This window comes from Gymnoscopelus braueri (assembly GCF_963280865.1).
Source record: "Gymnoscopelus braueri genome assembly, chromosome: 2".
NCBI lineage: Eukaryota > Metazoa > Chordata > Actinopteri > Myctophiformes > Myctophidae > Gymnoscopelus > Gymnoscopelus braueri.
In genome coordinates this window covers 30,673,726-30,686,225 of record NC_137604.1, presented here as the reverse complement: position 1 = coordinate 30,686,225, position 12,500 = coordinate 30,673,726, and the positions used below count along the sequence as shown (strand labels likewise).

Here is a 12,500-nt window from a genome sequence, read left to right as displayed (position 1 = left end):
AAATTGAGTGTTTGTTTAACTCTTATAAGTGTAATCAAATAGATCTGTAACACTTGTATTTGTACTTGAGTTAAATTAACACTGAAGATATTTACTGTGTAGGTCTACTCTGCCCTACAAAGTCAAAGTGCAGTAACTATGCAAATAGTTTAACTGATAAAAGGGTTTAAAAGTGTTTCAATTGGTCAGCCAAATGGGTTATCGGCATATAAGTGATATTACACTAATTGCATATATCTGTTCTTGAGGGAATTGTTTATCACCCAAAATCCTGAAGGCTTATTTGACCTTTGGGATACACAAATAAGTCAGTGTGTCCAAAAACGTAGTTACTGCACTTTGGCTTTGTTACTAGGTATAGTTACAGATCAGTTTAGTGTCCTATACCATTTTTACATAATGCTACAGTATGCATGCAGATTTAAGATCACATTGCTTAAAAAGTGTTACATGAAGTGTCAATACTCAATATGTATTTGTTCATATGCCTTTCTAAGCAAGATTATATGTGTGCTGGTATCTAACAGCTGCTGGCTTGCTAAATTAAACATACATTTACATAAAAATAAGATAGTAGCAGCCTTAATAGCACAAAATACAGAACTGAAACATTCCACATGGAAATGAAGCCCGGCCAATTGGAAATTACTTCTTTCGCTTCCAAATTACTCTAATAACTCTATGGCAAACTTACTGGTCAGTATATTTTTATTTTTATTTCCGCAAATCATACATACACTGTAAAAAAATGCATCTGTATCATAACCTTTAAACAATACTATCAACACCTGTCATGAGCGCGTGGAATTGTTCAGAATAACTATGGTGTCAGAGGTTACAATGGGCATGTCATCACCACCAAAAACAACATACTTTTATTTCAAACACTTGATTGGGTTCATTGAAATTCCATATTGAGGAAGGAAAACATCCTCATTAAAAAAAACTCTTGCTCTTTTCTGGTCTTAACTTGGAATTTCATAAGATGCTTGGTTTAAATTGAGAGCAGTAGAATACTGACCTAAAACAAGCATTTCTTTGTTTACTCCAAGACTTGAAGACAGTATCAAGAATAGATCAATCTGGAGTCTGAATCCAAAGTTTTTCCCGCCACGCACATTTAAGAACTTACTGCAAATCAGGGGTGAATCAAGCATTGAAATAAAAATGAAAGCTAACACTGTAAAGATGACCATATTTTGTTATAAAGCTGTCTAAACCAAAGCATCGTCTAGCCACTGTACTAATATATAAAATGTTTCCAACTCCAGCAGAATCTAAATACGTGTTTGTACACTTTAACTGTTAAGTATCTCTGTGCTTCTCTATATTCGAGCTAGTCTATGTAACAATTCAAAAGAGGTGCCATAGAGGCCAGGCCTCTACAACGCCGTCATAAGAGAAACAAAATATAACACAAGCCATGACAATACACACTGAGCTTACCAAAAACAAGATAATTCCAGATTCATTTTCTTCTGTTTTATGACATAAATGCCGCTCTTATGAAGAGTAATGACAGGCTTAAGTCAGGTCCGGTATGCATGCTGTTTCTTGTATATCAGTCCTCACCAGTAAAAGGCACACCTTACTCTATACAAAATACTTGCTTGACCCTCAGCAGGTCTGCAGTGTGCAACTCTGTCAGTTTGAATGTGTGTAAAATAAATGCTGAATTGTTTGACCTAATACTGTATTCTCAAATCAACTCATCTTACACATTAAATCCACCTCATATGCTGAGCTACAATGAGCTACAATGAGTTCACCGAGGGACAACGGGTCAGTGTGTACTTTCATTTCACACATCACATTAAAAGTATCGTGGCTATAGCAGTTTGTAACTAAGTGTAGTTTCATCTGTACATGCGCAAGGGAACATTTCAGCTCTAAATTCCATAATATTTTGAGCTCCACAAAAGTTTAACATTTAGGTCTACAGAGTGAAACTGCAACACTCAGTAGAGGACATGCTATGACCAAATCAGTTTGATCTTTTGCATTTATGAAATGATGCAATAGAAAAATAGATAACACTTTTTTCAACATCACAATATTTTTCTTATATTAATTAATTTGGCTTTTCCTGACGCAAGGCCCTTTGAGATGTTTTGTGTTGATTTGTGTCTCAGTGAAAACAGCTAGCCATGTCTGTTCTGACCGGTTACCTAAAGTCACGCTGCATGTTCGCCTTAAACTCTTCTAATGAAGCACATCTAAATCTTATCTCGTTTTTTCACACTGTTGGCAAATTGGGATCAAAAGAAACTTGAAGAGTGCAATATTCATTCTCTTATCTACATCATCAACAACATCCCACCTATAGACAGGAACATTAGATAAGGAATAACGGGGAGGGGAGGAGGAGGAAGACGAGAGAACAAAGGAGAGGAAGATAAATCTCTTTAACAATGTGCCTCAGGCATCAGGACACTCAGGCATGAGAATGCTGCAACAGGACGGACTAGAAGACGTGGACTGTCCAATAAAGAGAGACGTCGTTGCACATGTGACTGTATCCAAAGCACCGGATTGGCTGTCAATACTATATGAGTCCTTGTGTCGTTGGATCGGTTGACAAGCGAGTGGACAAGTGTCATTAACCAATCTCATCTTAGATTAGACAGGAAGAGCAATCGTTAACATTTACCAGGGATATTGGTGTTTACTTATGAACAAACGGTACACAGAAAGTAGTCCATAGGCTGTTAGTATGATTAAGTATCTGCCTGGAGAGTCACCTAGGAACGTGCAGTTTGACCAAACAAACAGTTTTCTCGCTTTCTTTTTTTTGTTTTGTTTTGTTTTTGTTATTTCTCTTTTCAAATTATGACAAATATTCATCATTATCCACGTCATCGTCTTCATCTTCGTCATCGTCATCATCAACCCCAGCCTGGTCATTCAGGACAAAAGAATCCTCCTCATCTTCCTCCACCTCATCGTCGTCGTCATCATTGAACAGAGAGTCTCCGCTCCCGAGATCTCCAGACGATTCCAGGACCACACCTACAGTATGCAACCATGACACGGAGAATAATACATCAAGCTCAAACTTCATTTAGATAGTGAAATAAATACTTATTTTCTATCAATTACACACCCCATGAGGCCTTGAATTGATTTTTTTGTTTTTGTCGCATTCCTAAGCCAATAATTCGATGACCGGTTGGCTGCTCAGTAGACAGAGACTCAATTGAGTATTCCACTGGTCATCGAATTATTGGCTCAGGAATGCGACAAAAACTAAAAAATCTCCATGAATTCAAGGCTTCATGCAGGTGTTCAAGTGAAAATGTTTCAGTTTTTGGATCAACTACTCCTTTAAGACAATTTCCCCCCTTCTTTTCTAAAGAAATTTATTAAATAACGAACATACACATTGCATATTGGAATACGTCTGGGGTGATCTAAATTCAATGTGGGGCTAAAACAGACCAGCTTTGAAAACCAATCCGCATACGAAGGAATATGAAGAACCACCCTAAAGTCTTTGCATTGGTTCTGCAATGCTGTTGCTGTTTTATTTTTCAAATTGTTTCCACCAAGTTTCAACCACTCCATTGACAATTTAGATGTCCCCAGACGTTTCAGTAGGCGGAGAATAGATCTCTGATCGTCTGGCTATGCGAGACCACACACATACCCATTTTTTAATGAAAATGACTACATTTTAAAGAAATGCACTCATTATGAGGTTTATACAATGAGAAGTTGACACTTTTTCACGTCATAAGATAACGACATGAAAAATTAATCGATGGGATGACACAACCTTTTAAGCCAGCCTGCCTGCGCCTAATTTAACATGGAGGCACTTTCTTGATCAGGAACGCGCCTCCATACTGAGCCATCTAAGTATAAGTTTAAAGCAAAAGTAACTAGTAGCTAGTTACTTTTATAATGAAGTAACTAAGTTAGTAACTAAGTTACATTTTGAGTGCCGTAACTAGTAACTAACTAGTTACTAATTCTAAAGTTACTTGCCCAACACTGTCCCTTTCAATGCTGCTTACCGCAGTCTGCAGCGCCATGGGTACGTGAGCCAGACACCTCATTGCCATAGCGGTCCACACACCAGCACTGACCACTGCTGCTGTGGCACTGGTGGGACCGGTAGTAACCTTCTTCATCACAGGATGGCAAGTACTGGCCTACACACACACACACACACACACACACACACACACACACACACACACACACACACACACACACACACACACACACACACACACAAATGAGTAATCATCATGATAAATGTACGAATGTGTATGTGTGTTCAATGTGTGTGTATGTGTGTGTGTGTGTGTGTGTGTGTGTGTGTGTGTGTGTGTGTGTGTGTGTGTGTGTGTGTGTGTGTGTGTGTGTGTGTGTGTGTGTGTGTGTGTGTGTGTGTGTGTGTGTGTGTGTGTGTGTGTGTGTGTGTGTGTGTGTGTCTCACCAAGCAATTTCTTCCCCGCCTGCTTTTTGTTGATATTGAAGAGCTCTGTTTTACATGGTGAGTCTGAAAGTAAGAGAACAAATCATGAATCATACAGAACTGACTTGTGTCTTTGTGTGAACCTTGCATCCAATAATCCTTGTCCACCGACTGCTGTGGACAAGGATTATAATAAATCAAACCATAAAGACGTCTCATATAATAATAATAATAATAATAATAATAATAATAATAATAATAATAATAATAATAATAATAATAATAATAACTAGAAAAGTGTGCTCCTCGGGTCTCCACCAGGCCGGGTTGCCTACCAGGGCCCGCAAACATTGAAAGGCAATAGAATGGGATCTGACAAATCAGAGTCATACAACTTGATCACATGACCCCAGAGATAATGTGTACCGATTTCTGTGAGCTTTGGACAAAATCTGTAGAAGAAGTAGCAAAAAGTGTGTTATGAAGAAAACGCACTATGGCAGAAAATGTTATCTGTCACAAATGGGGCCTACTGTATATCAACCAGTATGGGGAGCAGAACTGAGGTTAAATGTATTGCTCAGGGACACTTTGACACATGGACACTGTCTGGGAAACAGAAGGTCCCCGGTTCACTCCCTGGCTGTGTGTGTGTGTGTGTGTGTGTGTGTGTGAGTGTGCGTGTGCGTGTGCGTGTGCGTGTGCGTGTGCGTGTGCGTGTGCTTGTACTCCTGCACACATAGCCTGTGTGCTTACCTGTGTGCCTCTGGAAACATGTACACCACTCAGAGCTGGTGATGACTTTGTCGTTGTGCGTGTCACAGGATTTGAAGAAAGCGTCAGAGCACGGCTCATTCCTGTCCAGGTACAGGCTCTTGATTTCCGATTGGTCCAGCTGAACGTCAAAGTTTGTATCCAGTCGGGAGAACATCCACCCCAGCGGGTCCTTACAGGTAGGCGACACCCCGACGTCGAACTCTGAAGGTCAAACATCAGGGAGGTTAGATGGAAAGAGTGGTAGAACGATCCGTACAGCTCTTCATCAACTACCACCAGTAGGCAGGTGTTTGCCAGTGGGCACACATGTAGGGTTGTCACGATCATGACGCTTTACGTGATTAGTTGTCATACAAAGAATTGCGATTAACGATTTAATTGCGTTTTTGGCATTGAACATTGGAACAAATACAATTTTTATTTTTGTTTGATTATAATAATTGTGACAGGCTTTAAACACACGCACATGGTGCTTTTCCACAGCATGGTACCGGCTCGACTCGACTCTACTCGCCTTTTTGGTTTTACATTGGGAAAAAGTACCTGGTACCTGATGCCTTTTTGGTGTCGAGACCACTGATTGGTCAGAGAGGATCGTCACTAGTGTCATTCCCTTATACTGCATGTTAGCTCCTTGTAAGAAGAAGGAAACGTCCTGCACATTGTCTTGACTTACAGGAACTATGTAATGCAGAAATTACGTTTCGGTGGCACTGACCTTCATCAGGTATCTGATTCACCTAGTAGACAGTCATACAGTATAGAGTCCAGATAGAAGTATTTTGCATTAAATAGTTGCTTTAAGTGAAGACAGATTCTATTTTGTCTTCTTATGCGTTGGCAGTTCTACTCCTACACACCTGTCCTATCAAGTAGGTGTGCAAAACGACTTCTTACTAAACTAGTCGTTGTGAAATAAAATAATACTGCCTACTTCTCCCCTAAAATGTTATTAGAAACAGTTTTTTTGTTGGACTGTATAGGTCAGTGGTTCTCAAACTTTTTCATGCCAAGGACCCCCAAAATGATATGTATTTAGCCACGGACCCCCATCTCAAATATTTTGTTCCAGGGACCCCCAGAAGCAAAGATTTGAGTTACAAATCTTCGCTTAAAAATAGCAGATCTACAAGCTCATAGCGCGGCACTCGGTGCCGCGCTATGAGCTTGTATATCTGCTATTTTTGAATAGCCAAAGTATAAAAGGTAAAGATTATTGTGATGCTATATTAACACATTTTGCTGGGGACCCCCTGGAACCCCCCCAAGGACCCCTGGGGGTCCCCGGACGTTGGCATTAGCTTTAACTTTAGCATTGGATGTCAAATGACCAGCTACCCAGAGGGGATCCTACAGTATCTGCAGTGGGAAAAGAAATAAAGCAAGTCAAGTCGAGTTGAGATGGTACTATGCAGTGGGAAAGCCCATAAAATGCGACCTTAACCCGGTTAATGCTGGCAATACTCTGGCTGGTGATTGTCATGGAAAAACATTTTCCTGAACATTTTACAGTTACTAACAGAGTTCTCTTATTTTGGTTCATTTGTCCAGGTAAATGCCAAATGCTTTCTTTAAGTTTTCATAAAATGCACACATATTATGTGCCTTTTTGACAAATAAAACAAAAAAATAAAATAAAAGACGTCACAGAGGTATTTGACCCAGAAGCATTGTTTATATGTATGACAATACGACCAGCCAAGATCTCTGGAGCAAATACAAGACCCTATTAACAGGTGGCATGTTTGTAATACCAGTTGACTTACTGGTCTTGTCAGGCTTCTGGATCTTGCTGCTCTTGTGGTTGCCATTCTCGTGCAGAACCCTGAACCAGTCTCTCAGTGTGTTCACCACCTCCTTCAGGTCCGACTCCGTGCACACTGTAATACACACAACACAAAGGTCTGACTCCACGCACACTGTAGTACACACATCACAAAGGGTAAGGAAGGGGTGTGGTCCTTAACCACCTTAACCCTGGTGTCCCTATTTTGGACACATTTTCTAAATTTGTCAAACATTTTAGAAAAGAAAATCAAATAGTGAAAATAGCAGATCTACAAATTGACAATGCTTCGCATTGTGAGTCGCGGCACATTGTGAGCTTGTAGATCTGCTATTTTCACCTTTTTGTAAAAAAATGTATAGTTCTATATTCTGAAAGTAGTCATTGAGTGTTTGTTCAGTAGCAGGGGTCTTCCCGTCTCTCCAGTACTTTAGTAAACACAAAATACATTTTCTGGTGAGATAACAATTTGATCCAATCAGGAAATGGGAGAATCCCATTTATCAACTTCAATTTTATAGTGTTCCAGGTCCAATTTTGGCTTTTTGTTTAATCACTTCCAGTTTCACGTGTTTATCCTGTATAATGCATGGGTTCTCTCTCCTGATTGGTATTGGTATCCCGAACATTTATTTTCTGTTTACTAAAGAGCTGGAGAGATGGGGGGACCTCGCTCTGTTACTGAACAAACTCTGTATAGCTATTACAGTACCTTTAAGTATACAGTAAGTAGCCTTGGGAAACAATGGTTCCCGAACCATAGGACATATGTCTATCTCCCGTTTCTGCAGTGTGAGTGGGCCTGATGTACAAGTACGACCCTCAGCCATGATGTACAAGTACACCACCTGGACATGACGCTAGTACAGTATGTCACAGGGACTTACCCCCAATCCAACCCTGGGTTCTGAGTGCCTAGCAGGGAGGCATTGGATCCCATTTTTATAGTCTTTGGTATATGACCCGGCCGGGGAATTGAACCCCAACCTCCCAATCTCAGGGCGGACCCTCTAACCACAAGGCCACTGAGCTGGCCTTGAAGTATGAGAACGGCTTAATCACTCTTGGATCAAGCATCGCAGATTACAGTGTGCACATGTGTGTGTGTGTGTGTGTGTGTGTGTGTGTGTGTGTGTGTGTGTGTGTGTGTGTGTGTGTGTGTGTGTGAGTGTGTGAGTGTGTGAGTGTGTGTGTGTGTGTGTGTGTGTGTGTGTGTGTGTGTGTGTGTGTGTGTGTGTGTGTGTGTGTGTGTGTGTGCATACCCTTCTTCTCTGGGCTGCTCTGTTCTTGCTGAGCGGGGCAGGGACACATGCCAGAGCACTTCACGGCGATCTTCTTTCCAGTAATGCACGCCTGGTAGTCCAACTTACACTGAGAGAGAGAGAGAGAGAGAGAGAGAGAGAGAGAGAGAGAGAGAGATAGAGAGTGAGAGATGGAGGTTGAAGAACAACAGATTGATAAGGCAGGAGGCAGCTGTCTCATCATGAGTAATGGAAATTGGATCTGTAAATAACCAGATGTGTGTGTGTGTGTGCGTGCGTGCGTGCGTGCGTGCGTGCGTGCGTGCGTGCGTGCGTGCGTGTGTGCGTGCGTGCGTGTACCTTGGTAGAGTAGCTGTGTCCGTCAGTCCCACACACAGGGGAGGGGTGAACCACTGGGCAGGGTTTGCACTTTGAACCTGGACTCTGGTACAGACCTGCATCCTTAAAACTAGACAGGAGATACACAGACACACATACAGACTACTGTAAGCTGGAGTCATACTCGGTCGCATGATGGTGCCGAGCGCCAAAAAATGGCCCGATCTGCAAGCTCCCATCCGCGTCGCGTTGGGAGCTTGCAGATCGGCCATTTTCGTCCCGCGCCAACGTCATGTACGACGAGGTGTAAATCAGGCTTTAAGGACATTGCAGACGACAGATAACGTCTTGGCATTTCATCGGTCTGTTATGAGAACCCTTTCAGACACAAGACACAACAGATGAGGGTTCAGGGTGATTTGTCTGCTATGTGTGGAGATGGTTGCATTGTTGGTACAAATGAGAAATTAGGTCAGTGTAGTGTTACTGTGTGCGTATAGTGTGTATGTGTATACACACACACGCAGGCATGCATGCAGCACGTACACATACACGCACACGTGCACACACACACACACACACACACACACACACACACGCACACACGCACACACGCACACACGCACGCACACACGCACACACACACACACACACACACACACACACACACACACACACACACACACACACACACACAACAAACAAACACAGTCCTTTCATATTGTTTGGCAGGACTTGGTGTCCATTGTAGGGCTGTGCCAGAGCTGGGGTAATTGGACTAAGCAGTAATGTCACACAACAGTCACCAGAGAACTGGGTGACCAACAGACCAGCTGGAAAAACAGCCAACTCCATGGTGTGGCCCATCATGATAGTATCTCTGTCTCTCCCACACTGTGTGTGTGTGTGTGTGTGTGTGTGTGTGTGTGTGTGTGTGTGTGTGTGTGTGTGTGTGTGTGTGTCTGTGTGTGTGTGTGTGTGTGTGTGTGTGTGTGTGTGTGTGTGTGTGCGCGCGTGTGCGTGCGTGTGTGTGTGTGTGTGTGTGTGTTTCTTCTCTCTCCCTGTCTGTTTATTTGTTTGTCACAGGAAGTGTGTGTTATTACGTATTTGTAGTCACACAAACACAAAAGTATGTGTGGTCATAAATAAGATAAGAAAACACCCATAGAAAGAGCATACTGTATGTGAAAAAGATAACTGAGAGACAGAGAGCCATGAGAAAGTCAATGAGAGAAAAAATTGTGCAAGAAGAGAGAAAGAACAACAGGGAGAGAAAAATGGAGTGGCCAATAATGAGAGAGAGAGAGAGAGAGAGAGAGAGAGAGAGAGAGAGAGAGAGAGAGAGAGAGAGAGAGAGAGAGAGAGAGAGAGAGAGAGAGAGAGAGAGAGAGAGAGAGAGCGAGAGAGAAAGATAATTTGTCCCTAATTTAAGGAGCCCTGGAGCAGCCTTTTCTGCACGTTCTGTTATATTTCTGGCCTCATCACGAAGGGCTCTGATGCATATTAGAGAGGCTATTTTAATGTGTGTGTGTGTACTGTGTGTGTGTGTGTGTGTGTGTGTGTGTGTGTGTGCGTGTGTGTGTGTGTGTGTGTGTGTGTGTGTGTGTGTGTGTGTGTGTGCGCGTGCGCGCACACGTGTACGAGTGTGTGCGTGCGTGCGTGCGTGCGTGCGTGCGTGCGTGCGTGCGTGCGTGCGTGCGTGCGTGCGTGCGTGCGTGCGTGCGTGCGTGCGTGCGTGCGTGCGTGCGTGTGTGTGCATGTGTGTTTGTGTGTGTGCGACTGTGCGTGCCTGTGTGCGTGCCTGTGTGCGTGCCTGTGGGCGTGCGTGCGTGTTTACGTGTGTTCCCTACCTGACTCTCCTTTGGCTGACACAGGTAGCTGTTTTGTGATCCTCAGCCACACACACTTTGTGGCGACCACATTTGATCTTCAGGCAAGGGTCTTTGGCTGGGTCAAGGCCTGGAGAACACATGAGACAGTGATGTGAGCGCTCTGGTTGGTGTGTACTCAGAAAGATTGACAGAAAGCCAGACAGACAGACAGACAGACAGAAAGGGGGCCAGTATTTCATCATGCAAGCAAAAACCTCTGTGTGAACGTTCTCTTAGCTAGGTCAACAATTTTTGTTTCCATGTTAATTAACCACTTGAACCCCAGCATCCCTATTCGGGGAGGAACATTCAATAACAGCTGATCTACAAGCCCACGACGTGTCGCAATGCAACACATTGTGAGCTTGTAGATTTAGTGTAGAAGGGAAAAGAGCGCACCATGTATGGTGCAGCTCAGGTCCGTTTGACTAAGATTAGAGGTTTTAAGTGGTTAACAGATATGAGAGAATTGGATAGCTGTAGAAAACAATTATATGGCAGCAGCAACCCTTAGAAGTGAGTGTGTGTGCCTGTGCATGTGGCATGTGCATGCATGTTTGTGTTTTATATCCTCAGCCTCTCTACATTAATAATGCCCCTTTCTCTGTACTTAAATCAGTAATACGGTTAATGGAAAAACAGATGGAAGTGGTTATCGAGGCAGCCTCTGACCTCGGATCAGACCAGATTGAATGCTACGCCTATATACTGTATTACTATGTGTGCAATAACACGCACAGTCCTCCATATGAAGTGGTGTCAGATCACACAGGCCCAGTGCCATGTCTGGCTTTGCAGGTGAAAGCTGATTTTAGACCACGAAGTCTGAGGTTGAGGAAGTGATCGGCGCTGGTCAAATCTAGCCATGTGTATTTGATCCAGGGTCAGTGTTGAGTATGGTATCCTGTGTTCAAGCGCCGACGCTTTGGCTGTCCCCAGAACAGTTTGTGACTGACCTCTGCTATAAAGAGACTTACTGTAATCTCTGAGCAGCTTTGGCAGATTATCCTGCCTCCATCTTCCAACGCACTCTCTAATGCTATTGTTATTGTGTGTGTGTGTGTGTGTGTGTGTGTGTGTGTGTGTGTGTGTGTGTGTGTGTGTGTGTGTGTGTGTGTGTGTGTGTGTGTGTGTGTGTGTGTGTGTGTGTGTGTGTGTGTGTGTGTGTGTGTGTGCGCGTGTGTGTGCGTGTGTGTGTGATCCTGTTACGTGACGATACGGTGAATACGTCAAGGTGTTTGTGTACATAGTAGGACTATGTATAGGTGCTGCTGTAAGCTCCATGACGTATACTTTGAATAAATTAGACGAGAAACAGAAGATAGAAGATAAACGCAAGGATATAAAAGCTGCTCTTAAGTTGGCATCTTTTACATCTATCAACAGGCTGACATCTAGTGTATATGTCACAGTACGTTTGGAGAACCAGTACGATTGAAGACAGAGCGCTCGTTTTTAGGCACGGGGCTTCGGGGCGATGCGGGGCTTTTCGAGACAGGGTTTATTAGCGAGGCTCGCGAGGAGGAGGAGCTCCTCCTCCTTCTCCTTCTCCTCCTCCGTGTGTGTGTGTGTGTGTGTGTGTGTGTGTGTGTGTGTGTGTGTGTGTGTGTGTGTGTGTGTGTGTGTGTGTGTGTCAGGGAGAAACTAAAACAAAAGCCAGCAGAACACAATAAAAGTATCTTAACAGTCCACCTGATTCGAATGCTATCTGCATTGAATGGGGAAATAGGCGAGTTTATTAGACCTTTGAATGGGCGAAATAGGCGACCTACTTACCTACCCACGTTTTATCAGACCATTCATTGGGTGTTATCAAGACATACTAACCTACCAACTGACATGACTTAATAGTTCAGTTTAGGTTTCGCTTTTGGTTTTGGACCCTGACGGAGGCGCGCAGTCACAGGCGAACTGTCACCCCGTGAAGGACCACAGAGGGAGCTAAGGCGACCGAGTTGCCGTCCTGAACGGTGTGACGTTCGCCTGTGCCTACTCAGCGCCGTTTGAGTTATGTACCGATAGGCACAGAATCGTAAATATTGTTGTGCGGACTGCTCCGCCTC

The 12,500-nt window shown here is 43.3% G+C and overlaps 1 protein-coding gene across 1 annotated transcript in view; it reads right to left on the bottom strand.

Moving 5' to 3' along the window:
- Nucleotides 1-689: 689 nt before the first annotated feature.
- Nucleotides 690-12,500, bottom strand: part of spock3 (SPARC (osteonectin), cwcv and kazal like domains proteoglycan 3) — a 22,633-nt gene continuing 10,822 nt past the window's right edge. The window contains exons 4-11 of the mRNA XM_080419359.1: nt 10,417-10,525; nt 8,588-8,696; nt 8,249-8,357; nt 6,967-7,080; nt 5,180-5,401; nt 4,445-4,507; nt 4,017-4,154; nt 690-3,009 (exon numbers count right to left, since the gene is read on the bottom strand). Coding sequence (XP_080275485.1) covers nt 2,828-3,009; nt 4,017-4,154; nt 4,445-4,507; nt 5,180-5,401; nt 6,967-7,080; nt 8,249-8,357; nt 8,588-8,696; nt 10,417-10,525 — 1,046 coding nt within the window. The 3' untranslated portion in view covers nt 690-2,827. The remainder of the gene's footprint in view (nt 3,010-4,016; nt 4,155-4,444; nt 4,508-5,179; nt 5,402-6,966; nt 7,081-8,248; nt 8,358-8,587; nt 8,697-10,416; nt 10,526-12,500) is intronic.